Genomic DNA, 24397 nt, shown 5'->3' on the forward strand with positions numbered 1-24397 from the left:
CATTATAGAAAATCTAGAAAATACAAAAACCTTTAAAGAGAAAACAACTCAGAAATAATCCTAACATTTTGGTGCATTTCCTTGTCATATATTTTCTTTAAAAATTTTGGATCACAGCCAGGCATGGTGGTGCACGCTTGTAATCCCAGTACTTGTGAGGCCGAGACAGGAGGATCACACAGGTTTTAAGCCAGCCTCAGTGAAGCTTAGGGAGGCTCTCAGCAACATACTGAAACCCTATTTCCAAATAAAATGTAAAATAGGTCTGGGAGTGTAGCTCAGAGGTAGAAAGCCTCTGGGTTCCATCCCCAGTACCCCCCCCCCACAAAATTGGATCACATTTTATCCATTGTTTTATATCTTACTTTTTGTATTTATAGTATCAGTTGAATGCTTATTAAATGTGCTATAATAATAATTGTAACGGTAATAATAATATTTTTTTGAGATGAGGGGGTCTCACTAAGTTGCCCTGGTTGGCCTAAAACTCACAATTCCCCTGTGCCACAGAGTCCAGCTTTTTTTTTTTTTTTTACTATAGTCTTAGATACTTCTCCAAGATATTATTATTAATGGTTGCTTATCATTCCATTGGGCGACTGTATTATGATTTATTCAACCAACCTCCTTTGATGGATATTTGTGAATCCTATTGCAAATAATACTTCACTGTCGATATTTGACCTCCATATTTGAGTACTTATCCAACTATACCCTTAAAATAGATTTCTTTTTGGCACTTCACACTTCCATGGTTCCCTGGTTGTTCCTGGAGCCCTGGCTGCTATTTATGCTGCACCATCAAGGTCAACATCAATGGAGCTAAATGCAAATGATACTTTGGGTGGAGGACTCTCTGAGGCAGGGCTATTTCTATTACCTTCTGGTACCCAGTGGCACAGATGAGATGGCAAGCTTGACAAAAGGCAGCTGCTGGTTTGCTATGAATGAACTGTGCCCATGTCAGCTCTGGTAGGTTGCAGCAATGTAGCACCCCTGACTCAGTTCCTTAAGCAGTGCCTTTGAGGCTTGCACTGGTCTTTGTTGACACATAGTTTTTTTTTTTTTCTGGTGGGGTGCTTCTTAGTAAGGGCAGCATCTGCAGGAAGAGAAATCTTCATACCCAAGGTTCTCGTTGCTAAGAATGGCTTTCACTACCATGCTGGAGTCTGTGGTTGGCTGGGTGAGAGCTGGCCCTGTTTGGTGGTTATGGTTTGGCTATGAAATGTCCTCAGGAAAGCTCATGCATTAGAAATGCAGGGATGTTCAGAGGTGAAATAATTGAATCATTAGAGCTTGAACCTCATCTGTGGATTAATCCATTTGATGGATTAATAATTTGGACATCTGGGTGGTGGCAGTAGGCAAGGAGGGTGTGGTTGAAGTAAGCAGGTCACTAAGAGCATGGCCGTGAAGTGTATCTGTTCCCTCCCTCCCTTTCTCCCTCTCTCTCTCCTTCAGCTGCCATGAGCTGAGCAGCTCTCCTCGGCCACCCGTGATGTTTCTACCTTGAAGTTGGCTAACTGTGGACTGAAAATTTGAAAACATCTAAAATAAACATTTCCTCCTCTAGGTTGTTCTTGTCAGATATTTTGTTCACACTGACAAATAGCTGATGGATACAGCCAGAGTATGTGTTTGTGCATGTTTGTGAGAGAAAGAGTAGGCAAAAAACGGTCTTCTGCTATGAGATTCTCAGGCATCCTTCAAGGACTATGCAACTTTCTGTCTTTTCATAGATTTCATTTTTTCTTAGCTGCTTAGGCTGTCTTAGTGAAATACCATAGAATGAGTGGCTTAAATGATAAATGGAGCCAGGCATAGTGGCACATGCTTGTAATCCCAATACTTGGGAGGCTGAGACAGAAGGATCATAGGTTCCCAGCCAGCCTTAGCTACTTAGGCCCTCTGCAACTTAGTGAGGCCTTGTTTCAAAATGAAGAATAAAAAATAGGGATGGGGGTGTAACTCAGAGGTAGAATGCTCCTGGGCTCAATCCCCATTACTGCAGGAAAAACAAAAAAAGAAAAAAAATGATAGATGTTTATTTCTTCACAGTATTGGAGGCAGAAGGTCCAGATCAAGGTCCTGGTGGGCTTGATTTCTGGCAAGGGCTCTCTTCCTAGCTTGCTGACTACTGCCTTCTATGTGTCCTCACATGTAATCCCAGCACTTGGGAGGCTGGGACTGAAGGATTGTGGTTCACAGATAGCCTCAGCTTCTTAGTAAGGCTCTTTGCAACTCAGTGAGACCCTGTTGCAAAAAATAAATAGATGTGTTCTCACGTGGCCTTTATCCTGTGCTCATGTGGAAAGAGAAAGACAGAGTAGGAAAAAAAGAAAGATTATTTCCTGTTCTCATAAGGTCACCAATCCTACAGGATTAGAGCCCACTCTTATGACTCATTTAGCCTTAGTTACTTCCTGAAGACCCTCTCTCTAAATATAGTCATATTGGTGGGTAAGGGGTCAACATATAAATTTTGGTGGGACTTGAGCATTCTTACATCCCACTTTTATTTTTTTTTCCCTGTAACATGCATCATCTTTTGAAACATTAGATGGTTTGTTTATTTGTGAAGTTGGTTATTATTTGTCTTCTATGGCTAGAATAGAAGGTCCACAAGGGCAGGGAGGGATGTTTGCTTTTCATGAATGTCTCCTAAGAACCCAGATGATTGCCGCCGTGCAGTAAGTGTAGAATGGATGAGAACATGTCTGTCAAGGTGGTGGTGGGGAGAGAAGGAGTCTCCCATTCTCCTTCCTACTTCCTTCTTCAAATTTTCTTCCACTTCTACTGGTATCTTCTTCCATTTACATGACATCTATTTTGTTTTTCAATTTCTCTCTAGCTTCCACGTATGAGAGAAAACATATGACTCTTTACTTTCTGAGACTTGCTGATCTTGCTTAGCATAATATTCTTGAGTCCCATCCATTTTTCTGCAAATGAAACCATTTTGTTCTTCATTTGCCCTGGCTATCTGAATGCTTGAGCTAAGCCTGAGTTCCACTCAGACTGGCAGTGGCTTCCTGCTCTCAATTTCCTGTTGTCTGCTTGGCTTCTTAGTTCTTCCATTATCTTTTTGCATAAATAAATAGATACATGTATATTTATTTATGTCCTCTTCTTTTCTAGAGTTATGGGTTGAAAAGTATCCTCTTAAAAGATGTTAAATCCTAACCCCAGTATTGAGAATATGACCTTAGAAATAGCTGTGGATATAAATAAAGATCAGGTTGTTTTAGAGCAGGGTATGTCCCAACCTAATACAACTGATGTCTTTATGAGAAGAAAATTTGAAGACAAGGATGCCCAGAGGGAAGATGATGTAAAGACACACAAGAAAAGATAGTCACATGACCACATAGGCAGAGACTGTAGTGAATCATCTATAAATCACGAACATTAAGACTTTTCAGCCACTCTGGAAGCTAGACAAAGCAAGGAAACCCTCTCCCTTACCAATGCCAGCGTTGGCATGCTCCTGCCTACACCTTAACTTTAGACATCTATTTTCCAGAACACTGAGGCCATAAACTTCTGATGTTTTAATGCATGTAGTTTGTGGTAGTCATAGGAGCCCTGGGAGAAAAGTTCTGGTAGCACACTAAAGACACGCTTTGTCTTTGTGCATGTATTCTTTCAGACTAGATACCTACAGGCAAATTTTCTGGGTCACAAGAAATGTGTCCTTTCCCCCTTAATAATGATTCCAAATTTCCCTTCCAAGTGGCTGCACGGATTCAAACTCCTTACCGGAAGCATATGGCACCCCGGTCAACACTCGACGTTAACAAACCTGTACCTACCTTTCCACATCTCCTGGATAAAGTCACCATTTAACTTTTTTTTATTCTCCATTTCTAGAGAGTTTGAGTGTTAAAATGTTTATTTCCATTTGAACTTCTTTTCTGTAAATTACCTCTTTATAAACTTTCCTCATTAGTCTGTTGTGCTATTCATTTGGTTCCTACTAACTTGAAATGTCTCTTTATGCAGGAGATGATCTTACTCACCTTAAAGTATTCCTAGTTCAGGAAGGGCTTTTAAATATCAAGCATGTTTGTTGGCCTTAATTGCTTGTTTCTTCAGCTTCTAGTGAGATGATCAAATGATATTTATTTGACCTATTGATACGAGGCACCTGTAATTGTGAGAACTTTATAAAGCAGAGCATTTAAATATTTATGGGCAAGAGGAACGATGGCAAGGTGGGGCTCTTCAGAACCTGTTCAGAAGGTGTGGTGGTCCACTGTGGAAATGTGCTGAAAGCCTCGTGCAGGGTCTGCTAGGGGTGTAATGGCTGCAACTTTACTGTATGGGCAAGATGGAATGACTGCAGAACTGTGAATAGAGTATAAGTAGAAGTTAAGAAGGTCAACATGGCAAGGTGCTTGCCTGTAATCCCCGTACTAGGAGGTTGAGACAGAATGATTGCTGGTTTGAGGCCAGCCTCAGCAATTTATTGAGACTTTCAGCAACCTAATTTTTTGAGACCCTCTTTTAAAATAAATAAAAAATAGGGTGTGGGGTGTAGCCTGGAGGTAGAACGCCTGAGTTCATCCTCTAGTAACCCTCCCCCTAAAGAAAGAAAATTAATACGGGGGGGGGGTGGCCTTGTCTCCGGGCAAACTATGCAGTATTGACAGATGGCAGAGAGAAAACAACTTTTATTTTGCTTCTCATTGACAACATCAAAGAAGATTTTCAAACTAAAGGTGGAACGTGGGATAGAAAAAATATGGTAGCTGAAGACGGCAGAATTGGCGAAGAAACTGTAGGAAAGCATCTCTTTACGAAGATTTCTTACTAAGTAAGCCAGGAAATGGAGACTTTTCAATGACATCTCAACCTCTCTTGGTTATCTTAGTGAAAGCTTGCAGAATGTGAACATTATTTTTCCAGAAATGTTTAATGTGAGCACCCCTTGGCTCCGTGGATTTTTATTTTTGGTGGTACTGGGGTTCCTGGAAGCCCTTCTACCTCCGGGCTACACTCCCAGACCTATTTTTTAATTTTTGGAAACAGGGTCTCTTAAGCCAGCGTGGCTGGCTTCGAACCTGCGCGATCCTCCTTGTCTCCGGCTCCCAAGCGCGGGGATTACAAGCGTGGGCCACCACGCCCGGTGGCTCCGTGGATTTGACATATAAGATTAACCATCATAATAAGGAACTATTAGAGAAAACATTGATTTATATAGTATATTAAAATTTAGTATACTGAAAAGAAATAATGTATACATTACTTTAAAAAGGTGTGTGTGTAGCTGGGCGTGGTGGCGCACGCTTGTAATCCCCGCGCTTGGGAGGCAGAGACAGGAGGATCGCGCAGGTTCGAAGCCAGCCGTGCGCGCTGGCTTGGGAGACCCTGTTTCCAAATAAAAATGTAAAAATAGGTCTGGGAGTGTAGCCCAGAGGTAGAAGGGCTTCCAGGAACCCCGACACCACCAAAAAACAAAACAAAAAATAGAGGGAAGAGAGCCAGGCATGGTGGTGCACACTTGTGATACCAGCATTCCGGAGGCTGAGACAGGAGAATCGGGATTCTCAGACAGCCTCAGCTACTTAGTGAGGCCCTTTGCAACTCAGTGAGACCCTGTTTCAAAATAAAGAATAAAAAATAGGGCTGGGGGTATAGCTCAGTGGTAGAATGCCCCTGGGATGCCCCTGGGTTCCATCCCCAGTACTGCTAAAAAGAAAAAGAAAAAAAAATAGAAGGAAGAAATCTGGATTATTTATTTATTTATTTATTTATTTATTTATTATTTTTGTGGTCCTGGGGATTGAGCCCAGGGTATTCTGCCTCTGAGCCATACCACCAGTCCTATTTTATTTTGAAACGGGTTCTCACTAGGTTGTGGAGGACCTTGCTAAGTTGCTGAGGCTGGCTGTGAACCTGTGATCCTCCTGTCTTAGTACTAGTACCTACATACTAAGTACTCAGTACTAGGATTACAGGCATGCTCTGCCACATCCAGCTTAGATCAGTCAATTTACAAAAGATAGTCATGCAGTCATAGAGTGTAGAGGAAGGATCCACCACCTTCTCTGCCCCAAGGTATAAGGCTGCCCTAAACAACTGCACTCTACAGGAAGCCTCAAATCAACACGTTTCATAGGATTTCCCACCAAGGACAAACATTTCAAAATAGAATGTTGTTGATGTTCAGAAAAGAGGAGGGCAAGCCGGGCAGAGTGGCACACTTGTAATCCCAGCATTTGGAAGGCTGGGATCAGAAGATCGGGGTATGAGGACAGCCTCAGCTACTTGAGGGGTCCTTTGCAACTCAGTGAGCACCTGTTTCAAGATGAACAAAACATCGGGCTGGGGCTGTGGTAAAGAAAGAGGAGGGCAGTGTCTCAGGTCCCTTTTCCAAGTAGGGCTGAAAACACAGGACTGTGCTGAGGCAGGGGAATGGCAGGGTCCAGCCTTGGAAGGAGCCTAAGGTAAAGGCCTCAAGAAAGAGTTAAAAAGCAAAAGCAAGCTACAGGGTGGCCTAACAGAAGGGGAGGAGGAGGGCCCTGAGCAGGTGCGTACTGCAGCGAGTGCAGCCCGAGTGCAGGACAGCCCCAGAGAAGTTCTAAGGAGGAGAGAGGTGGGAACCCAGGCGGCCTAGCGCTGATGGTGTGACTTCCTGAGTGGCCTTGCCAGTGCCATTTCACCAGTCTCTTCTTCCCCTTCAGATAGGCAGGCATCTTTTTAGCCTAAAAGGGCTTTATGGAAGGAAAGAGCTTCAGGACTCTAAGATGTGTCCTGCCCGGGTGCCAAGTGTTTGCATTTATTTGTTTCCCTGTTTTCAAGGGCGGGGGAGGGAAAATTGGTGATCGGATGGTAGGAAGGGAGGTGAGGAGTCACTGTGGCCGCGACCTCCTGGGGGAGCCCGAGAACGTGGACCTGGCGCTGGGCACGTGTCTGTAGCCCCTCGACCAGCATTGCACCCAAGAACCTAGCAGCACCCTCGGGTTCTGCGAATCCCATTGCGGAATCCAGGGGCGAAAAGCGAGGCGCGCCCCTCCCCCACTAGGTGGCACTGAAACGCCTTGTTGGCGATTTTCAAAATGCAGGAAGGAGGAAGGGGGAGAAAAAAAACCAGACAAAAAGAATATGGTGGAGGAGCGCTCATTTTGACTCAGGAGTCCCGTTGTGCAAAGCAGGGTGTCCGGCTCGCTTTCCCCCAGGGCCGCTCTTTACCCTCGACTGCGGGACCTGGACTTTGGAGTGAGGGTGAAAAGAAGGGTGAGCGTTCCAGCGTCCCCCTCCCGCCCCCCGGCAGCTGGGAGGGAGGCTCGCAGCCTTTGCGGCGCGGGCTCACGTGAGCCCAGCAGGGGGCGGGGGCCGGGACCAGGTGGGCTCGCCCGGGGCCCAGCCGCTCCAGGTCTGGGGTCGCCCCGACCTCCCCGAGCTGCTGCGGAGCCTGATCACCCTCAGATGATGCCACCCGGGCCCGAGGTTGCCTTTAACCCGACTTCCCCTCCTGAAAGCGCGAGCCCCCCAGGTTTCCAAAAATATCTACCCCCCCCCCATTAAAATTCTCCTCTCCGGGTCTTGCACGGATCAGTCAGATTTCTTCTTTCTTTTCCTGCGGCGGGGGTGGGGGGAGCGGGCTCAGGTGGGTGTGTGTTGGGGCGCCAGGCGCTGGCGGGCGGTGATCCCCGCCGCCGCTCTCTGCTCAGCCCGGGTGGAAACGCCTGGAGCTGGCCAGGTAGTGTTGTGGCCTTCTGGGCAAAGACAAAGATCAAATGCAACCCAAGACACCAGCGAGCGAAACGGGCGCAGGGGCTGGCTCAGCCCTCCTTAAAGCCGGCTCTACAATAAGCAGCCTTCCTCACCAACTGTGGAGCATTTTTTTTTTTTTTTTTTTTTTTTTTTTTTTTTTTTTTTTTTTTTTTTTTTTTTTGCTACGGCTCAAAAGAAACAGGAGATGTGGGCAGCGTCCCTAAGTTTCCAGTAACCCATGCCAACATGCGACACGCCACATATATGTACATGTGCATACCTTTGGAGATGGTTGGGCACATACCTCCCTAGACACCATGGACTTGCCTGGCCAAAGAATAAGGCTCAGACGCTCGGCGCCTGGGAAATGGTGCCGTTTATCTTTAAGAAGGCTAGAAAAATAAGAGATGGGGCTCACGTTGCACGGATGACATCACTAGCTTTTGGCCGCGCGCTCGGTGTTCTCGTCTGTGCGCTTCGGCCAGGGCTGCGGCGCCGGCGCCGGCGAGCGAGCGAGCGAGCAGCCGTCCCCCCTGCGCCCAGCCCGGCGGGCCTCGCCGGAGCCCGGGGGCGCGGCCTGGGCTCCCCCCCACCCCCGGCCGGAGCCCGCGAGGCCTCGAGCCGCTGGAGGAGGAGGCCCGCCGAGGGGAGGCCGCCACCCAGCCTCCCTCCCCCACCCGATCGGCGCGCTGCGCGGGACCCGGCTGGCACGCCGCCGCCGAACCCGCCTGTGGGCATCGCGCCGGGGCGAGGAGCATGGTGCGCTCCGAGAGCGGCTGACTGCAGCCGGGCCGGGCAGACCGGGCGCCGGAGGCCGGCGGAGAGGGGCGGGCTGCTCTGCAGGGCCGGGACCCGGGCTGGCCCCGCGCCTGCAGCCTTCCCCGGGCACCCGGGCGGCAGCGGCTCTGGGAGCGGCGGGCGGACGCCCAGGACGAGGACCGGGCTGGAGAGCGGCCGGAGCGCCGGGGCTGGCCGCGGCCCGGGCGACCTGTCCATGGTGTTGACGGCGCCGGGCGCCGCTGGCCCCGCGCGGCGCGCCCTCCCCTGCCGCCCAGGCCCCGCAGACCGCCGGCCGGGGCTCCTGGCCTGACCCGGCGTGTCCGCGCCGTCCGTCCGTCCGTCCGTCCGTCCGTCCGTCCGACAGGCCGCTCGAATGGCGAGGCCAGAGGCCGGCAGCCCGGCAGCCGGCGGGGAGAGGCGGGCAGAGACCGTGCGCCCCCGGGAAGCGCGCCCCTGAGCCCGCGGCACCTGCCGGGACCGCGGACCGACCCGGAGAGGAGGAGCACTGCCGGCTGCGCGTCCAGGGGCCTCGCCGCAGACCGGGCAGCCAGAGTCCGGCGAGAGGCCCGCAGCCGGAGGTCTCGGGCGTCCGCCCGCCGCGTCCGCGGTGTCTCCAGTCCACCCGGCGGAAGAGCGGCTCCTCCTGCCCGCACCCACCCCCACCTTCCCCGCAAAGCCGGCGAGCCGGTCCCGTCCCCGGGCGGCACAGAGACACCCCGCAGCCCCACCGCGGCGGCGGGCACTGGTGTCTAGGTCCCCGGCGAGGGCAGCGGCGCCCGGGCGGCCGGGCCGGAGCTTCCTGCGGGGCGGGGCGGCGCGGGAGGCGGAGGCTGCACCTGCCCCGGAGGATGCCCAGGAGCCCGCGGGAGCCTCGCGCGGTCAGAACTTTTTAGGCTGCCCGCCCCAACCCCGCAGTCCCCGGGGCCGCGCACCGGTAGGCGGGGGCCGAAGGGGCGCCGCGGCGCGAGTCTGCCGGCCCCCTCCCCCAGCTCGGCCGGCCGCTTTGTTCGGGGCGCGCGGAGGGAAGGCGAGGCGGCCGCGGATCATGCCCCTGGTGTAGCGGCCAAGCGCAGGAGGCATGGCTGCCGGAAGGTTACTGCTCTACACCGGGCTCTCGCTAGCGCTCTGCGCCCTGGGCATGCTGGCGGTGGCCATCTGCTCGGACCACTGGTACGAGACGGACGCCAGGAAGCACAGGGACAGGTGCAAGGCCTTCAACACCCGCCGGGTCGACCCCGGCTTCATCTACAACAACAACAACAACTTGCCGCTGCGCGCGAGCCGCTCGCGCCTGGACCGCTGGGAGGGCAAACTCCTCCGGGCCCGGAATCGCAGGCAGCTGTTCGCCATGAGCCCCGCCGACGAGTGCAGCCGGCAGTACAACTCCACTAACATGGGCCTCTGGAGGAAGTGTCACCGGCAGGGCTTCGACCCGGAGATCGCCGCCCTCATTCGGAAAGGTAAGCGCCAGGCTGAGGCTCGCGGCAGGCGTGGCGCTGCGGAGAGCCCGGGCGCCGCCACGCAGGCCCTGCGGCCCCAGCCGGCCTCTGCCTCCACCGGGTGGCTAGCCGGCCTCTCCCTCCACCGGGCGGCTAGCCGGCCTCTCCCTCCACCGGGCCGCTAGCCGGCCTCTCCCTCCACCTGTCCGCTAGCCGGCCTCTCCCTCCACCGGGCCGCTAGCCGGCCTCTCCCTCCACCTGTCCGCTAGCCGGCCTCTCCCTCCACCGGGCCGCTAGCCGGCCTCTCCCTCCACCTGTCCGCTAGCCGGCCTCTCCCTCCACCGGGCCGCTAGCCGGCCTCTCCCTCCACCTGTCCGCTAGCCAGCCTCTCCCTCCACCGGGCCGCTAGCCGGCCTCTCCCTCCACCGGGCCGCTAGCCGGCCTCTCCCTCCACCTGTCCGCTAGCCGGCCTCTCCCTCCACCGGGCCGCTAGCCGGCCTCTCCCTCCACCGGGCCGCTAGCCGGCCTCTCCCTCCACCGGGCCGCTAGCCGGCCTCTCCCTCCACCTGTCCGCTAGCCGGCCTCTCCCTCCACCGGGCCGCTAGCCGGCCTCTCCCTCCACCGGGCCGCTAGCCGGCCTCTCCCTCCACCCGGCCGCAGGCTCTCCAGCCTCTCGGTTCCAGGCGGTCTGGTTCTCTCGGCCCCGCTGAGCCTGGGAGCGGCTTCACACACTGCTCTTGCCCTCGTTCAGATCCGCCTGGAATCTCATGGTTCAGGGCTGTTATCCAGATAATCCTCCATCAGCCTCTGAGAAGCAAGGGGAGCTGTCGGAGGAAGCCCTTGAAGCGTGATGTTTCGGGGAAACAGGCTCAAAATTTTAATCTTTGTTTTAGATTGTGAATTGATCCAATCAAGGGTAATGGGGGGAAACATCTCAGGGAGAAGGCCTGATTCACACCACAGCATCTGCTGAGCGCGGTGCCATCTACCAGGCACAGTGCAGGCAGCAGGCATGTAAACATCGCCCGCCCGCGTCCTACGCGCCTCAACTCGACGCATGTTGGTCAGTAGCGTCATATCCCAGCTCCTCATTTCTCCTCTGGAAAAAGTGGCTTGCGTGCAGTGACTAGCAGTAGGGCCCACTAATAAGCACAGCGAAAGTAACACCAAAGTGGGCATTTCAAAGAGAAATATGATTTTCAGAAGATTTATGCACCAAGTACCCAAAGTGCACCAACACAGAAAGCAAGCAGCATTTGCTAATGATAAAACTGTCTTCGATACTTTAATGTAACAAATGAAAAATTCTGCTTTACTTGATAGCATTTGTACATCTTGCATGATTTATGTGATGGTAACCATCCTATTCCATCAGCCACTGAAGTATGTGGTGTGTGTTACTATTGCTCTGAATACGTTCTCTTCGGTGGTGGCTGCACCTTGGAAAGATGTGCAGATTTTGTGAGGCCCCCCCCCCCATGCGTCTCTTCAACTATTAAATGGTGGTGCCAAGGTGACAACGATGCTATTATTTTCAGTGCTTTGAGGTCAAGACATAAAGCAATTCTCAATGTCTCTTTATAATGCGGTGAGATTTGCTGGTGCTTTAAAATAGTATTTGTGAGAACTGATGTTCTTTGATTTATAAAAGTGTTGAAATTGATCAGAAAAGTTGTTAATTAAAAAATAGTTAGGCAGGCACGGTGGTGCATATCTGTAATGCCGGTATTGGGAGGCTGAGACAGGAGGATCACAGGTTTGAGGCCAGCCTTGACAGTTTAGTGAGACTCTATTTCAAGATAAAAAAAAAAACTAAATAGGACTGCTGGTGGTGTAGCTTAGGGCTAGAATGCTCCTGGGCCCAATCTCCAGACACACACACACACACACACACACACACACACACACACACACACGGGCAGTTGTTTAAGAATGACAAGCAGTGGATATGGTCTCGGAGGCCAGTACACATTTAGGAGGTAAGGAAGGTCCAAAGAGAATCCATCTTGGTGTTGGTTTGGTAGCCTCTTTAGAATGACCAGGGAGTTTCCATGAATTTGGTTATGGGTGTGTTCATACTACAGACATCCTCCGTGCTCCATGACGAGGCTCTTAGGAGTGCAGGCCGAGCCGTCTGAAGCTCTACAACTTTGTAAAGATGTTCAGGGTGCCAGAGGCTTCCAGAGGAGAACAGCTTGGGCTTGCACTGAGAAGCAGGAGGAGAGAAAGCAGCATTATTTTTGATAATGAGTGACTTTACGGCAGTTTTCACATCATAAGGTGTTACTGTATCTGGTTTCTGCTTCCTTTAAAATGGAAACGGTAGGAAGTTAGCTAAAATAAGGGGGGGGATGGAATTCATGTTAATAATGACTGGCAAACACTGGCAGGGTTTACTGAAGGATATTCTTGGGTTTCCATTTTTGAACCCCTTCTAGATCAAGTCTGCTATCCTTCTGCCTGGTATTGGTTAGAAACAGGCGGGGTTCCTGGCTCCTGGCGGCTCCATCCAGGGTTCCCATTCCCGGTTACTCTGCTTGGCAATCTGACTGGAAAGGTTCACTTGGTCTGTGCATCAGAGGGATCGGTTACCATAGTGACATGTTCTTCCGGTGAAGCTGGAAACACCGGGACACGGAAAGGGATAGGGGAAGAATGTATAACATTTTGACTTTGTATCGACTGATTTTTAATTGCAGCAACAGAAAATGGACACGGGCAGCAGGGAGATTGAATACCCTGATACCTGGAGTTGGCAGGGCATTGTATTTCACTTGAACTGATGGAAATGCTGTTCCCCATTACCCCAAATATAGCAGTCACTGTCAGCTGCAAGCACCTGCTTACCATCACGGTTCCTGTCCATTTGACATTCTTGTGAGGTATTATTGAGATAGATGGCACGCTGGCCTTACACATCTTGAGACTTAAGGTCACTACCTTCATTTTTAACCTCTAAACATAATCTTTGAACACCAGATCTGCCTTTTCCGAGTAGCAGTACATACACTTCAGAAATAAGTGCATCTTTTATTAATAGAAGTCACAGGCATTTTCAATAACATATAGAACATAATTTCTAGACTTAATCAGTGTTCCTCAGAGTGGGAGGATTTTATTAGGAAGTTAAAAAAAGAAATTGATGTCCCTATATTTAAATTGAGGACATCTTAGGGAAAGATACTTATCTCACATTATCCATCAGAAGCTCATAAGAGATCTTAGACCTTTGTGTTTTTATGTGAAACAGATTTTATTAAAATTCTGGGAGATATGTTTTGGGCAAAGGGAAAGGAAACTAGAGAAACAATTATTTAAGATCTATCAGTATTTTGGAAAAATTAAAGATTTATTTAAACGATCATATAGCTTTGAAAAAAGCAACCATTTATTAAATCAATGTTTATTATATCTGAAAGTGTCATTTTTGCATTTTTAAAATAAAACCTCCAAATTAATAAGAAAACAAAAATCAAATCTATATCTGACTTGAAGATGTAAGTTTCTTGGATTCACGTTCATTCTGAAATCCATTTTTTAGTGCCTGCTGCCATGGTGTAAGCATGTATATGTGCTTACTGTATACTTATTTATTTGCTTTATTGAACTGTACCTCTCTGGAGGGCAGGGCAGACAAACATTTGTGAGATATTGACTGGATGCTTGATTCTTGGAAAATAGCTCACACAAGTAGGTTTACAGAAATGTGTCCATCACGAGCTGATTCCAACTGTAGAAATACTTATGTGGCAATCCAAATAAAAGATTAGAAAATTATGATTGAAAAAATAAACCAATATGGGTGTCAGGCCAGGCTCATATGACAACAGGTGCTTGCTACCTAATACACCAGAGGAAGATTTTTCGAGCAAACGCTCTGCCAGGGTGGAAGGGAAACACACAGTCCTTTTTGGATAATGCGTCAATGAACAGACACCTGCCACCCAAAGTCATAATTTTCCACGTTAGACAACATTTTAATTATTTCCTTCTTGGGAAGGTAGGATTGAATTGGGGTATAGCAAGGACAAACGTTTCCAAATTTCCATATGATTACGTCCATGAAAATCAGTTCCTCTCCTCTTCTCGTTCTAAGCTTCATCCCTGTCTCCCTGAGAAGTCACTGCAGCCACTGGAGACAGATTGATGATAAGATCAGCTTTTGAAATCCAGGAGACTTACAGACCCTCAGGAGGAATAGCTATAGGCAAAGTTTTGTGCCAGGGAACATTCATATTTTTGGTTTGTACTGAAGTGTTCCGGTGATAGGGTTTGAGATAAATAGAACCTCAACTACGAGTCTAAGCAGTTTTTACTATTTGAAAACGTGCCCCATGTTAGACTCGGGCCCAAACAGTTCCCAGAATCATAGAGTGGTTGTCAGGACTCTGAAAATTATTTTAATAGAACATGGTACATCCTGCAAAATTAATAATGTAATCAGCAAATATTGACCATGCATGTATTAGTGATAGACGGGATGCGGTCCTAGGATGAGCTCTCAAAATTCTCACAGACTCTTAGTGTCACGGAGAATTACAACTACAGAGCAATGGGAACCACCATGGGATTGGATCCAGAGAAGCACAGAGGCCGTGGTAGATTGGGCCAGCAGCGGGGCGAGATTAGGGGGCCGGGGAAAGCTGTTCCAAGGAAATGGAATGGGAACAAGATACTGACCCGGTTTATAAGTGGATGGGGGGTGGCAGAGAACACTGCAGGTGAGGGGGTCCTTATTTGTAGAGCCATGGGGGTATGAAACAGCAGTCTGGCCATGGAAGAGCTGTGTTCTGGGGCGAAGGGGAGGAACAGGAGAGCTGGCCTGCAAACAAGGAGCAGATGAAGGAGTTGGTACATCAAATCCCTTATGGTTGTGCCACCCGGGAGGGTAGCCCCTAGACATATATAGGTAATTTAAACATAAAATAACCACAATATCTGGGCGTGGTGGCACTAGTTCTCTAATCCCAGTGCTTGAAAGGCTGAGGCAGGAGGATCACAGGTTTAAGGACAGCCTCAGCATTTTAACAAGGCACTCAGCAACTTAGCAAGACCCTGCTTCAAAATAAAAAAGGGCTAGGGGTGAATCCTAGAGGTAGATTCAGCCCCCTTGGTTCAACCCCCAGTTCTCCCCTCCCAAGAAATAAAAATAAGAATGAAACAACTGAAATTAAAGTTTAACAACTCACTCCGTTGTATTGGCCACACGACTCATACTTAATAGGTGCACGTGGCCAGTGGCTATTGAATTAGATAGTGCAGATGACAGGGAGTATTCCTGCCACCGGAGGAAGTTCTTTTGCACAGTGCTACACAGAGCATAAAGCTTCTACAGAGAACAAGCATAGGCTTTGTTTCAGATGAGGACAATTACATGGTAATTTGGACTTAAATTTAAGCCTATTATTCTATACTTTGGGAAACTTTGCTTCTGCACTATTTTGTCCAGAAGGTTTTAGTTCATGGTCATTCATGCTAAATCTGTATTTTATTAAGTTTCCACCACTGACTCACAGATTTTTCACATGCACCTCCCTCCCTTCATTCCCTTTCTCTGACTCCACTGAAAATATCTCACAGGCCCAGATACACACGAGGCTGAGCTAGAGGGATTTTTAAGTTTGATGCCAGCCTGGGTAACTCAAAATAATAAAAAAAGTAAGTAGTACTTTTAGAGTCTCAATTCTAAGTGAAGGTAGTTAAGGCGGCTTACACAGCTTGTTCTGAGACCCGCTGGGAGAAGCTCCTACGGTAAGTGTTGTCATATAAGTTTTGGGTATTTACTTTGCTCACTGTGGTAGGGGCTGAGGTTCTAGAGACACGAAGGACACAGTTATTTAACACATATTTAGAGAGGGCCTGTGAGCTGGGCGTCAGGTACAGTGCTGCACAAAATAGAGAAGTTAAGATTCTGGATTAGAGGTGAGCAAGACACAGAAAATATCGATAGAGTAAAAAGTCTAATAAGCTCATCAAGGCATAATATACCGTGAAACAGTAAGAACTATGAGGTGTATTTGCCCTTAGGAAGAACAATGAGGGGAAAGACCAGGTGAGCAAAAAAAAGGGAAATAGTTCCATTAATTTTAGTTTTATAATATAAACAGGTTTTGCGTACTGTGGGAAAAAGGGGAAACCATACATAGGTTTCATAAATTCCTGGAGGGCAGGGACTATTTAATTTCTAAAACACATATGGGGCCTCCTTACATTTGCTGATTGATTAAAAATCATAAACTTAAGACAAACTTGCTCACAGACCAACCCATGCCAACGCTCGTGGTCATTATGCATGCCGTGCACCCCCATGCACATAGGTTAGGTGTGTACCCCTGTTCAGTAAGTGAGCACATTCGCAGCCAGTCATCCTAAGACAGAGCTGGCCAGGGGAGCCCGGTGAATCAGGCAGATGCACAGTGGGGCAGGGATGGGTTTGAAGGCCTGCTGTGTGCAGCGCTCTTAGACAGTGGGTTCTTGTTCTAAGGGAGCTGACACTCCGGCTCACTTTCCCAAGGCGGTGACTACATGTGTGCAGCCCTGGCTCTTCCCCAGGTCATGTGTGCACCAAGTGCATCGGGAGTCAGCTGGCCCGTGGACCCAGGGTGAGCTCTTTTGATTGAGTCAACAAAGTTGAGGGCCTTATTTCTGTTTCAGAAGGTCAGTTTGTTTATTTTTTTTTACCGTAGGGTCGGTAAGGATCAATTAGAGGATCGATTCTGTATATTCCACTTTGGATTGTCAGTTAAAAATATTTTCCCATTCTCTGCTATTAGTAGGTAACCCTAGGACTTCAGACAGAATGCTGAACAGTCTGGGTTAGTTTGACCCTTTCTCTCTCTCTCTCTCTGTCTCTTTGTCTCTGTCTCTGTCTCTGTCTCTGTCTCTGTCTCTCTCTCTCTCTCTCTCTCTCTCTCTCTCTCTCACACACACACACACACACACACCTCACCACTATCATATATCCATATTGAAGTGTTTGGCATTAGAGTCACAAATACTGATTTAGATACAGATACTTTTGAGACTCATTGCTCCAAACATGCAGAGAAAGGGAGAAGTGTGTGATTTGGTAGATGAACAGAAGGAAAATGTATTCTAACATCTTCGGAGACTGCGTTCATTCTTAAAGAGGACTTTGTTTCCTCATATGCAAAGTAATGACTTTGGATTCTAGAAACTCCAGACTCTTTCACAATCTAACATGTGATGAGAAAATTAAATTCCGGCGATTGAGTAGATGATAGGTACATGGCTGAGAGAGAGTCTAAAGAGGGAGAATGGGGAGGGGAGAGCAAGAATACAAGATGTAGAGGCAAAGAGAGCCGTTTCTGAAGGAGTTGTCTGCAGGTGATAATTTGTGATAGGAAGAGGTGGAGAACCAATCAGTTATTTCTTGCCATTGTACAGTCATGTAATAAAAATTAATCCTTTCCCTTTCTAATGCCTTGGAATGCCATCCTGCTGATTTGGGTTAAAAATTTAAAACTCTAATAGAGAAGGGTGGTAAGAGATGCACAATAATGAGAATATACCTAATGTCACTGTTTATTTATTTATTTATTCATTCATTTGTGGTAGGATGGAACCCATGGGCATTCTACCTCTGAGTTACATTCCCAGCTATTTTTTTTTATTCTTTATTTTTGGAAAAAGGGTCTCACTGAATTGCAAATGTCTCACTAAGTAGCTGAGGCTGTCCGTGAACCCGGATCCTCCTGTCTCGGCCTTCCGAATGCTGGGGTTACAAGCGTGCAGCACCACGCCCGGCTTTGAACAGTACATTTTAAAATGGTTGAGAGATAAACTCTGTTATGTGTATTTCCCCATGCTAGTCAGCTTTCCACTACCGAAGCAAAATACCTGGCATATCAACTAAAAAGAGGAAGGGTTTATTTTTGTTTGTAATTACTTTGGATGTTCCCACCTGTGCGTGGTTGGCCCATAGCGTTGGCAGCTCATCATGAGGGAGGGGAGGCCTGGCAGAGGAAGCTGCTCGCCTCACAGGGCCTGGGAAGCAAAAAGAGAGAGAAGGAGGAAGGGCCAGGGTCCCCTTGTCTTCTTCAAAGGTACGCCTCCAGTGACCTAACTTCCTTCCAGTAGATCCCACCTCCTCAAGGTCCACCACTGCTCAGTCGTGCCCTGCGCTGGGACCAACCTTTCAACACAGAAGCCTTTGGGGGCATTCAAGACCCAAACTCTAGCATCCCCCAATTCAAATAAATAATGATAGAATTTAAACACTTAATAGACAAAGGAATTGGATTGTGCTTAGTGTAGAGAATATTTCATAGCCAAGAGTTTTTATTCATTCAACATATTTATTAAGCATCTACTGTGTGTCAGGTAGTAGGCCAAATATGCTTGGGATACAGAAATTAATAAAACAGTCAACATTCCTGCCCTTGTATAGCTGACATTTAAACATTTTTGAGCATTAGATTTTTTTTCTAAATAAAACTAAATATTTGTGGTGCTAGGGATTGAACCTAGGGCCTTATGAGTAGTACGCAAGTGGTCTACCATTGAGCTATACTTCCAACCCTGAATAATACTTATTATTAGCACCAATGTGTAAAACAAGTAGAAGTAATGAGTAAATTCCTTGGGTCATTTAAAAATCATTGAGTGATAAAGAACATTTCCCTGTACCTCGTCTATAAATGTTGATTAAACAGCAACTATGCTAGGTACATCATCTGAAGTGGAGGATCTTGAGTAAAAGCCATACGTTCTGTCGCCAAGGAGCACAGAGAGGAGTGGTTATGTGAGTAGAATAAGAAACGCAGGCTGCATGGTTCTTTTTGTGCTGGGGGCCCAGGTGACTTGGCACTTTTTTGGAGATGTTAGTGCAGGCTTTGCAGAAAAGGGGATGTGTGATCCTAAGATATTCTTAGGGGGACATCTATGGATTGGTAGGGTGAAACATTAGCCTTATTTAACGATTAATCAGTTCTGACTAGGTCATATTTATATAGTATATCTTCTGCCTTTCCAACTTGTACCCCAGACTCACTGACCTACTCCTAACAGATTTTTATAAATTATGTCAGAGATATTTTATTCAATATATATCCAGTAGTATATACATATTTATAATATATATATATTTTCAACACACACACACACACACACGATTGGTTGAACCCAGGGGCATTCAATCTTTGACCCATACCTCCAGCCTTTGTTGTGTTTACTTATTTTGTATTTCTTTGTGGCTTTAGGGGTTGAACTCAGGGACATCATACCTCTGAGCTCCACCCCAACCCTATTTTATTTTTTATTTGGAAACAGGGTCTTACTAAATTGCTGACAACCTCACAAAGTTGCTGAGGCTGGCTTTGAACCTGAGATCCTCTTGTCTCAGCCTCTGAAGTACTGGGATTACAGGTGTGTGCCACCATGCCCAGCTTATGTTTTATTTTGAAACAGGGTCTTGCTGAGTTACTGAGGATATTACAAGGTTGCCGGGGCAGGCCTCAAACCTGTGATCTTCCTGTCCCAGCAACCTACCAAATACTGAAATTGCAGGCTTATCCCACCCCACCTGGCTTTATTCACAATATTTTTTTTAAAAACAACAACACATGTACATATAAGCCAGGCAGTGAGCAGGTGATTCACGGATGAAAAATGTTGATTTTAAAAATGAAATGAAGCTGGGCATGGTGACACATGCTTATAATCTCAGGATTTAGGAGGCTGAGACAGGAGGATTGCAGGTTCAGAGCCAGCCTCAGCAACTCAGTGAGGTCTTCTGTAACTTAATGAGACCTCTTTCAGAACAAAATAATAAAATAGGGCTGGGGTGTAGCTTGGAGGTAGAATGTCCCTAGTTTCCATCCCAAGTGAGACACACACACACACACACACACACACACACACTGAATTTGTATGCACAGAGTTGGCATTTAAAGGGCCCTTCCAGGAGGCACTAGGAATCATCTGCATTTGCTGGTTAGTTTGAGTACAAGCTGCTATTGGCATTCAAAGAAGTTTGACAGATTTGCTTCTTTTATGGGAGAGTGCAGTATCTGAATTATTTCAATTGATTTTTTTTGGCGTCAAAGTATTTTGCCAAGAAAAGGCAATTTACTTTATATTAGGTCATCTTCCTACATTTATATCATTCCCTGCCCTTTAGAATGCCCTGCTCTTTCATATTCAGGGCCTCACTCTATTGGGCACTTTATTTGCTCAAGAGCTTCTCTCATTCAGTTTTGCCCTGAAACCCTCTTCATCTCTACAACAGCAATTCTATTTAGGCAACCCAACTCTATTCCCCAAGGCAGTGGAGTATTTCACAAACCTGGACAGGCGAGGGCTGTTTTTGCCCTGGCTCTGCGCACACGTGCCTCCACAGGTCAACGGGAACAACCTGGGAGAGCGGCTGGAGACCGGGTGAGGTTGAAGATTGTGTGTACCTGGTGGCCTGACACTTCTCTTCCAGGCTGGGTACTCACAAGGATATGAAATGCATCCAAGAACGTATACTGCATCCCTGTTTGTAATAGAAAAATAAATAACCAGGCAGAGAGGAAAAACATAAGTGTCCATTAATAAGAAGATGGATAGTGAAGTATGGTATATTAATATAATGGAAACTATCACAGTATACTTGAAATACATGTACTAGATCTACATATTTCCAAATGGGTAAACCTAAATTTGGGTGAAAATATATAACATGTAGGATGAGATGTCGAGCAGGATGATTTGTATGATGTTCTAAACAGGTAAAAATAACATTAGATATTGTTTCTGAAAATATATTTGCATTGTATTTCTAAAAATATGCCTGGGACTAGTAAACACAAAGTGAGGGATGATGTTTACCTTTCTTGAAAAAGGGAGAGAAACAGAGTTGGGAAGGGTGCCAGGGGGCTGCATAAGCATCTGTGATATTTTATTTCTTAAAAAAACAAACAGAAAAGATCTGATGTAAACATAGCACGTCTCTGCACACACACTGCAGCCAAGTGGAAGACAGTTTCCATTGGAATGGAAAAGTCCACTTCATGTCCGGCTTTGCTGCTCAATGTGCAAGCTTCTTGGAGGATAATTCTTGACAAACTTTGAAGTAGTCTGTGATTAACTTTTGTAACAAGTCAGTAGTGACAAAGGGTATTTAGAAAAGAGGAGAATCGGGTAACCAAACACAATTTTCTCTAAAAGTAGTTGATGTAGATTTTTAGAAAGAATAAAATCAAGTTGTCTTCCTTTCTGATTTGGTAGAAGAGGAAATCAGGGTCTTCATATGATTAATTGTTGATGTAGAGATGAGCACACAAGTCACTCCCTCCTCATTAAATGTCCTGCTGCTTGTGGAGAAAAATCAAGAATTATAAGGGCCAGAAAGTGATACTAAATTCATCCCTTCAGTTAACTTGAGTAGATCTTGAACTTTACCTAGGGCACTGAGACCGAGTGTAAGTGGCTAGCGAATGTGGGGACAGACCTGGGATCAAGTACAGATTTTTTGGGGGGCAATTAGCCCCAAGGAAGAAAAATAAGGGTGAACTTAAAGCAAAAGGTTAAGAATTGGTTAAAGAGAATCAGAATTGTTCTTTCCATTTGTAACCATTTTTATAACACTTTTGAGACTGGGTAGAGAATGTCAGTAAAATGTTAAATAGTCTTATTATTGATGAATAAAGTATATAGAGATTATTCTTAAAATGATGTGGGTGGCTTCAGCTAAGAGCCCCTATATTACAGTTATATTAGGCCTGCTCTACTTAAACAGACTGTAGCTGGAATGGAAAAGTCCCATTGGAATTTTAGCCAGGGCTCCATTTTCACTTGGTAATGCTTAAAAAAAAAAAAAAAAAAAAAAAAAAAAGGCTGGACCTGACCTTGCTAAGGGATCATGGCAGTCCCAGGGGGTTTCAGGAGTGTCGAAGTAGGATAACTTCTGTGCTTGTATTTTGGTAACCACAGGCCTGGAAGAGTTGCCCAGAGGCAGCTCTGGACAAGCTGTCCTGGAAGGTGCCAGAGGGAGCCGCTGGAATCACTGTGCTTTGCAAGGGGTCGGGCACATTGTACTTCCTGGGGTGAATGACCTTGCACTTTGGAAAAGCCTAGCCTCCCTCTCTCCTCCTTCAGTGTGTCAACACCAGTGAAACAAAAGCTACTTCTTGCCTGCCCCCTGGTGCCCTTAGCGGCTGTGTCTCTCCTTGCCTTCCTTTCTTCTCTTCCACTTGTCCACCTTCTTTGCACATGGTGCTCTCACAAACACAAAGTGAGGGATGTCCCCCATCTGGGACTGAAAACTTTGCCTGTCTGGCCTTTGGGACACTGCTCTCTCCTGGCTCTGCTTCTAGCTCCACTTTAAAATTTTTTTTAATTGGTGCATTATATTCATACATCATAATGGGGTAAAAATCTTGTGTGGACATACACATATACATCGCCCATTTAGCTCCTACCCAATTCCCACCCCATTCCCTTCCCATCCCTCCTTCCCATGCTCGGCTTAGTGGTTGACACTCTTATTGCTGCTCCTTTGTTGACTCTTCTCATCCTGTGTTTGGATTCTCTGGGCTTCCATTTTTCTCTTTCCATTCTTCATCTTCTCCTTGATCAACTCATCCATGTCTAGGGCCATTTCCTTTCATGCTCATGACCACTTGTATGGACATATCCAGCTCAGACTTCCCATCCAAATATCTTGAGCTTGAGCAATAAAGAACAAAATAAGGTCATTTGGAGGCATACGGATGGGCATTATGGAGAACATTATGTTAAGTGAGATCAGCCAATCACAGAAAGTGAAGGCCTGTATGTTTTATCTCATATGTGGGAGTTAGGGAGCAATCAGGATACCAGAGGGACTCCAGATAATGGAGGAAAACCTGCAGTGGAGGCAGGGAGGTGGTCCAGGGGAAGAGGGCAGGGAGAGGGAGGACCAGTGGAGGAACCACTTCCAGTGACATCACGTATATGTGTGAGAATACCATTCCCAGTACCCTGTATGAGGAAGGGGAAGTGGGGAGGGAGCCGGGGGAGAGCCACCAAGTGCTGTGTGCATGTACATCGCTACCACTGTGAACTGCATTATGATGTGAGACTATAATGCGCCAATAAAAGCATAAAAATACCTTGAGCTTTGGATATCTCCATTGGGATCATCCAGGGATCTTAAAAAACCTATTGTTGCTGCTGGGCGCGGTGGTACACACTTGTAATCCCAGTACATCAGAGGCTGAGACAGGAGGATTGCAGGTTTGAGATCAGCCTCAGTAATTTAGTGAGGACCTCCACAACTTAGTGAGAACTTGTTTCAAGATAAAAGACTAAAATGGGACTGGTGGTGTAGCTTGGTGGTAGACTGCCTCTGAGTTCCATCCCAGTAATACACACACACACACACACACACACACACACACACACACACACCTATTGTCATCTTTTTATCCACAGACTCATCCCTTCTTTATATTCTGCATCTGGTAAATGACATTACTGCTCTCTACTTGCCCAAGCCACAGATTCAAGAGTCATTTCAAAGGCTCTATTCTCTTCTGCCCTCCTCATCCAAGCAGTGAGCAAGTTACTTCAACTGCTGACAACTCTTCTGCCCAGCTCTCCATCTGACTGTAATACACTGCTAGTTACCTGGGCCCCTGGTACTCTCCACTTGACTTCCTTATTCTCTAATCTCATGGCTTCTCAATGCTTTCTGTTCAGAGTGATTTTCCATAAATACAACTCTAATCATGTTATCACATTGGTTAAAACCTTTCAGTTGATGCCCGTGGCTGGACCAGTCGAAATAAGGTCCAAAATTCTCACCAGGCACCTAAGGCCCCATGGGTCTGGAATGAGCCTGCCCCTCCCTCACTTGCAGTATTACTCTTTTTCAAAAATTCACAACACAACCGCTCTAGCCATGATGAGGGACTCCCAAACAGGTGGATGCCATTTTATGTCTTGGAAGCCTTTTCTCATCTCTCTTAGAGATGTCTCCCTTCTTTGCATTCATGGTCCACGAATTCCATCTGATCTGGGACTGAAAGCTTCACCCCCTCTGGCACCGCTCTCTCCTGGCTTTGCTTCTGACTCCAACTCTAACTGCTGCTCCTCTGCTGGCTCTCTTTTCTCAGCCTGTGTTTGTATTCTCTGGGTTTCCACCTTTCTCTCTTCTTCCTTCTTATTTGATCAATCTCTTTGATCAATCTCATCCAGGTATAGGGCCATTTTCTTTCATGCTCATGACTACTTGCATGGGCATATTCAGTTTAGGGCCTCTTCCTTCTATCCTTGCTCGATGTTCTCTCTGCCCCCTCGTTCCCATAGAATTGCCTTCTCCCTCTTTGAGGCTTCTGATACACATCAAACATGCATTCTTCCTACCAACAGTGACAGTTGGCTGTATTTATTTGCTTACTCATAAATATGTTTCCCTCCCATATTTGTGATACTAGGGATTTAACCCAGGGTGTTCTGTCTCTGGGCTATAC

At 47.0% G+C, this 24397-nt stretch overlaps 1 protein-coding gene across 2 annotated transcripts in view; it reads left to right on the top strand.

The window, feature by feature from the left end:
• Positions 1 to 9577: 9577 nt before the first annotated feature.
• The window catches only part of TMEM178B (transmembrane protein 178B), a gene marked incomplete at both ends in the record, with an annotated part of 395010 nt that continues 380190 nt past the window's right edge, over positions 9578 to 24397 (top strand). The window contains 2 exons of one of the 2 annotated variants that reach the window (XM_080701368.1): positions 9578 to 9959; positions 14059 to 14145. In XM_080701368.1, coding sequence (XP_080557494.1) covers positions 9578 to 9959; positions 14059 to 14145 — 469 coding nt within the window. The remainder of the gene's footprint in view (positions 9960 to 14058; positions 14146 to 24397) is intronic. The other variant, XM_080701369.1, reaches the window with a different exon arrangement.

This window comes from Muscardinus avellanarius, assembly GCF_963383645.1.
Source record: "Muscardinus avellanarius genome assembly, chromosome: 9".
NCBI lineage: Eukaryota > Metazoa > Chordata > Mammalia > Rodentia > Gliridae > Muscardinus > Muscardinus avellanarius.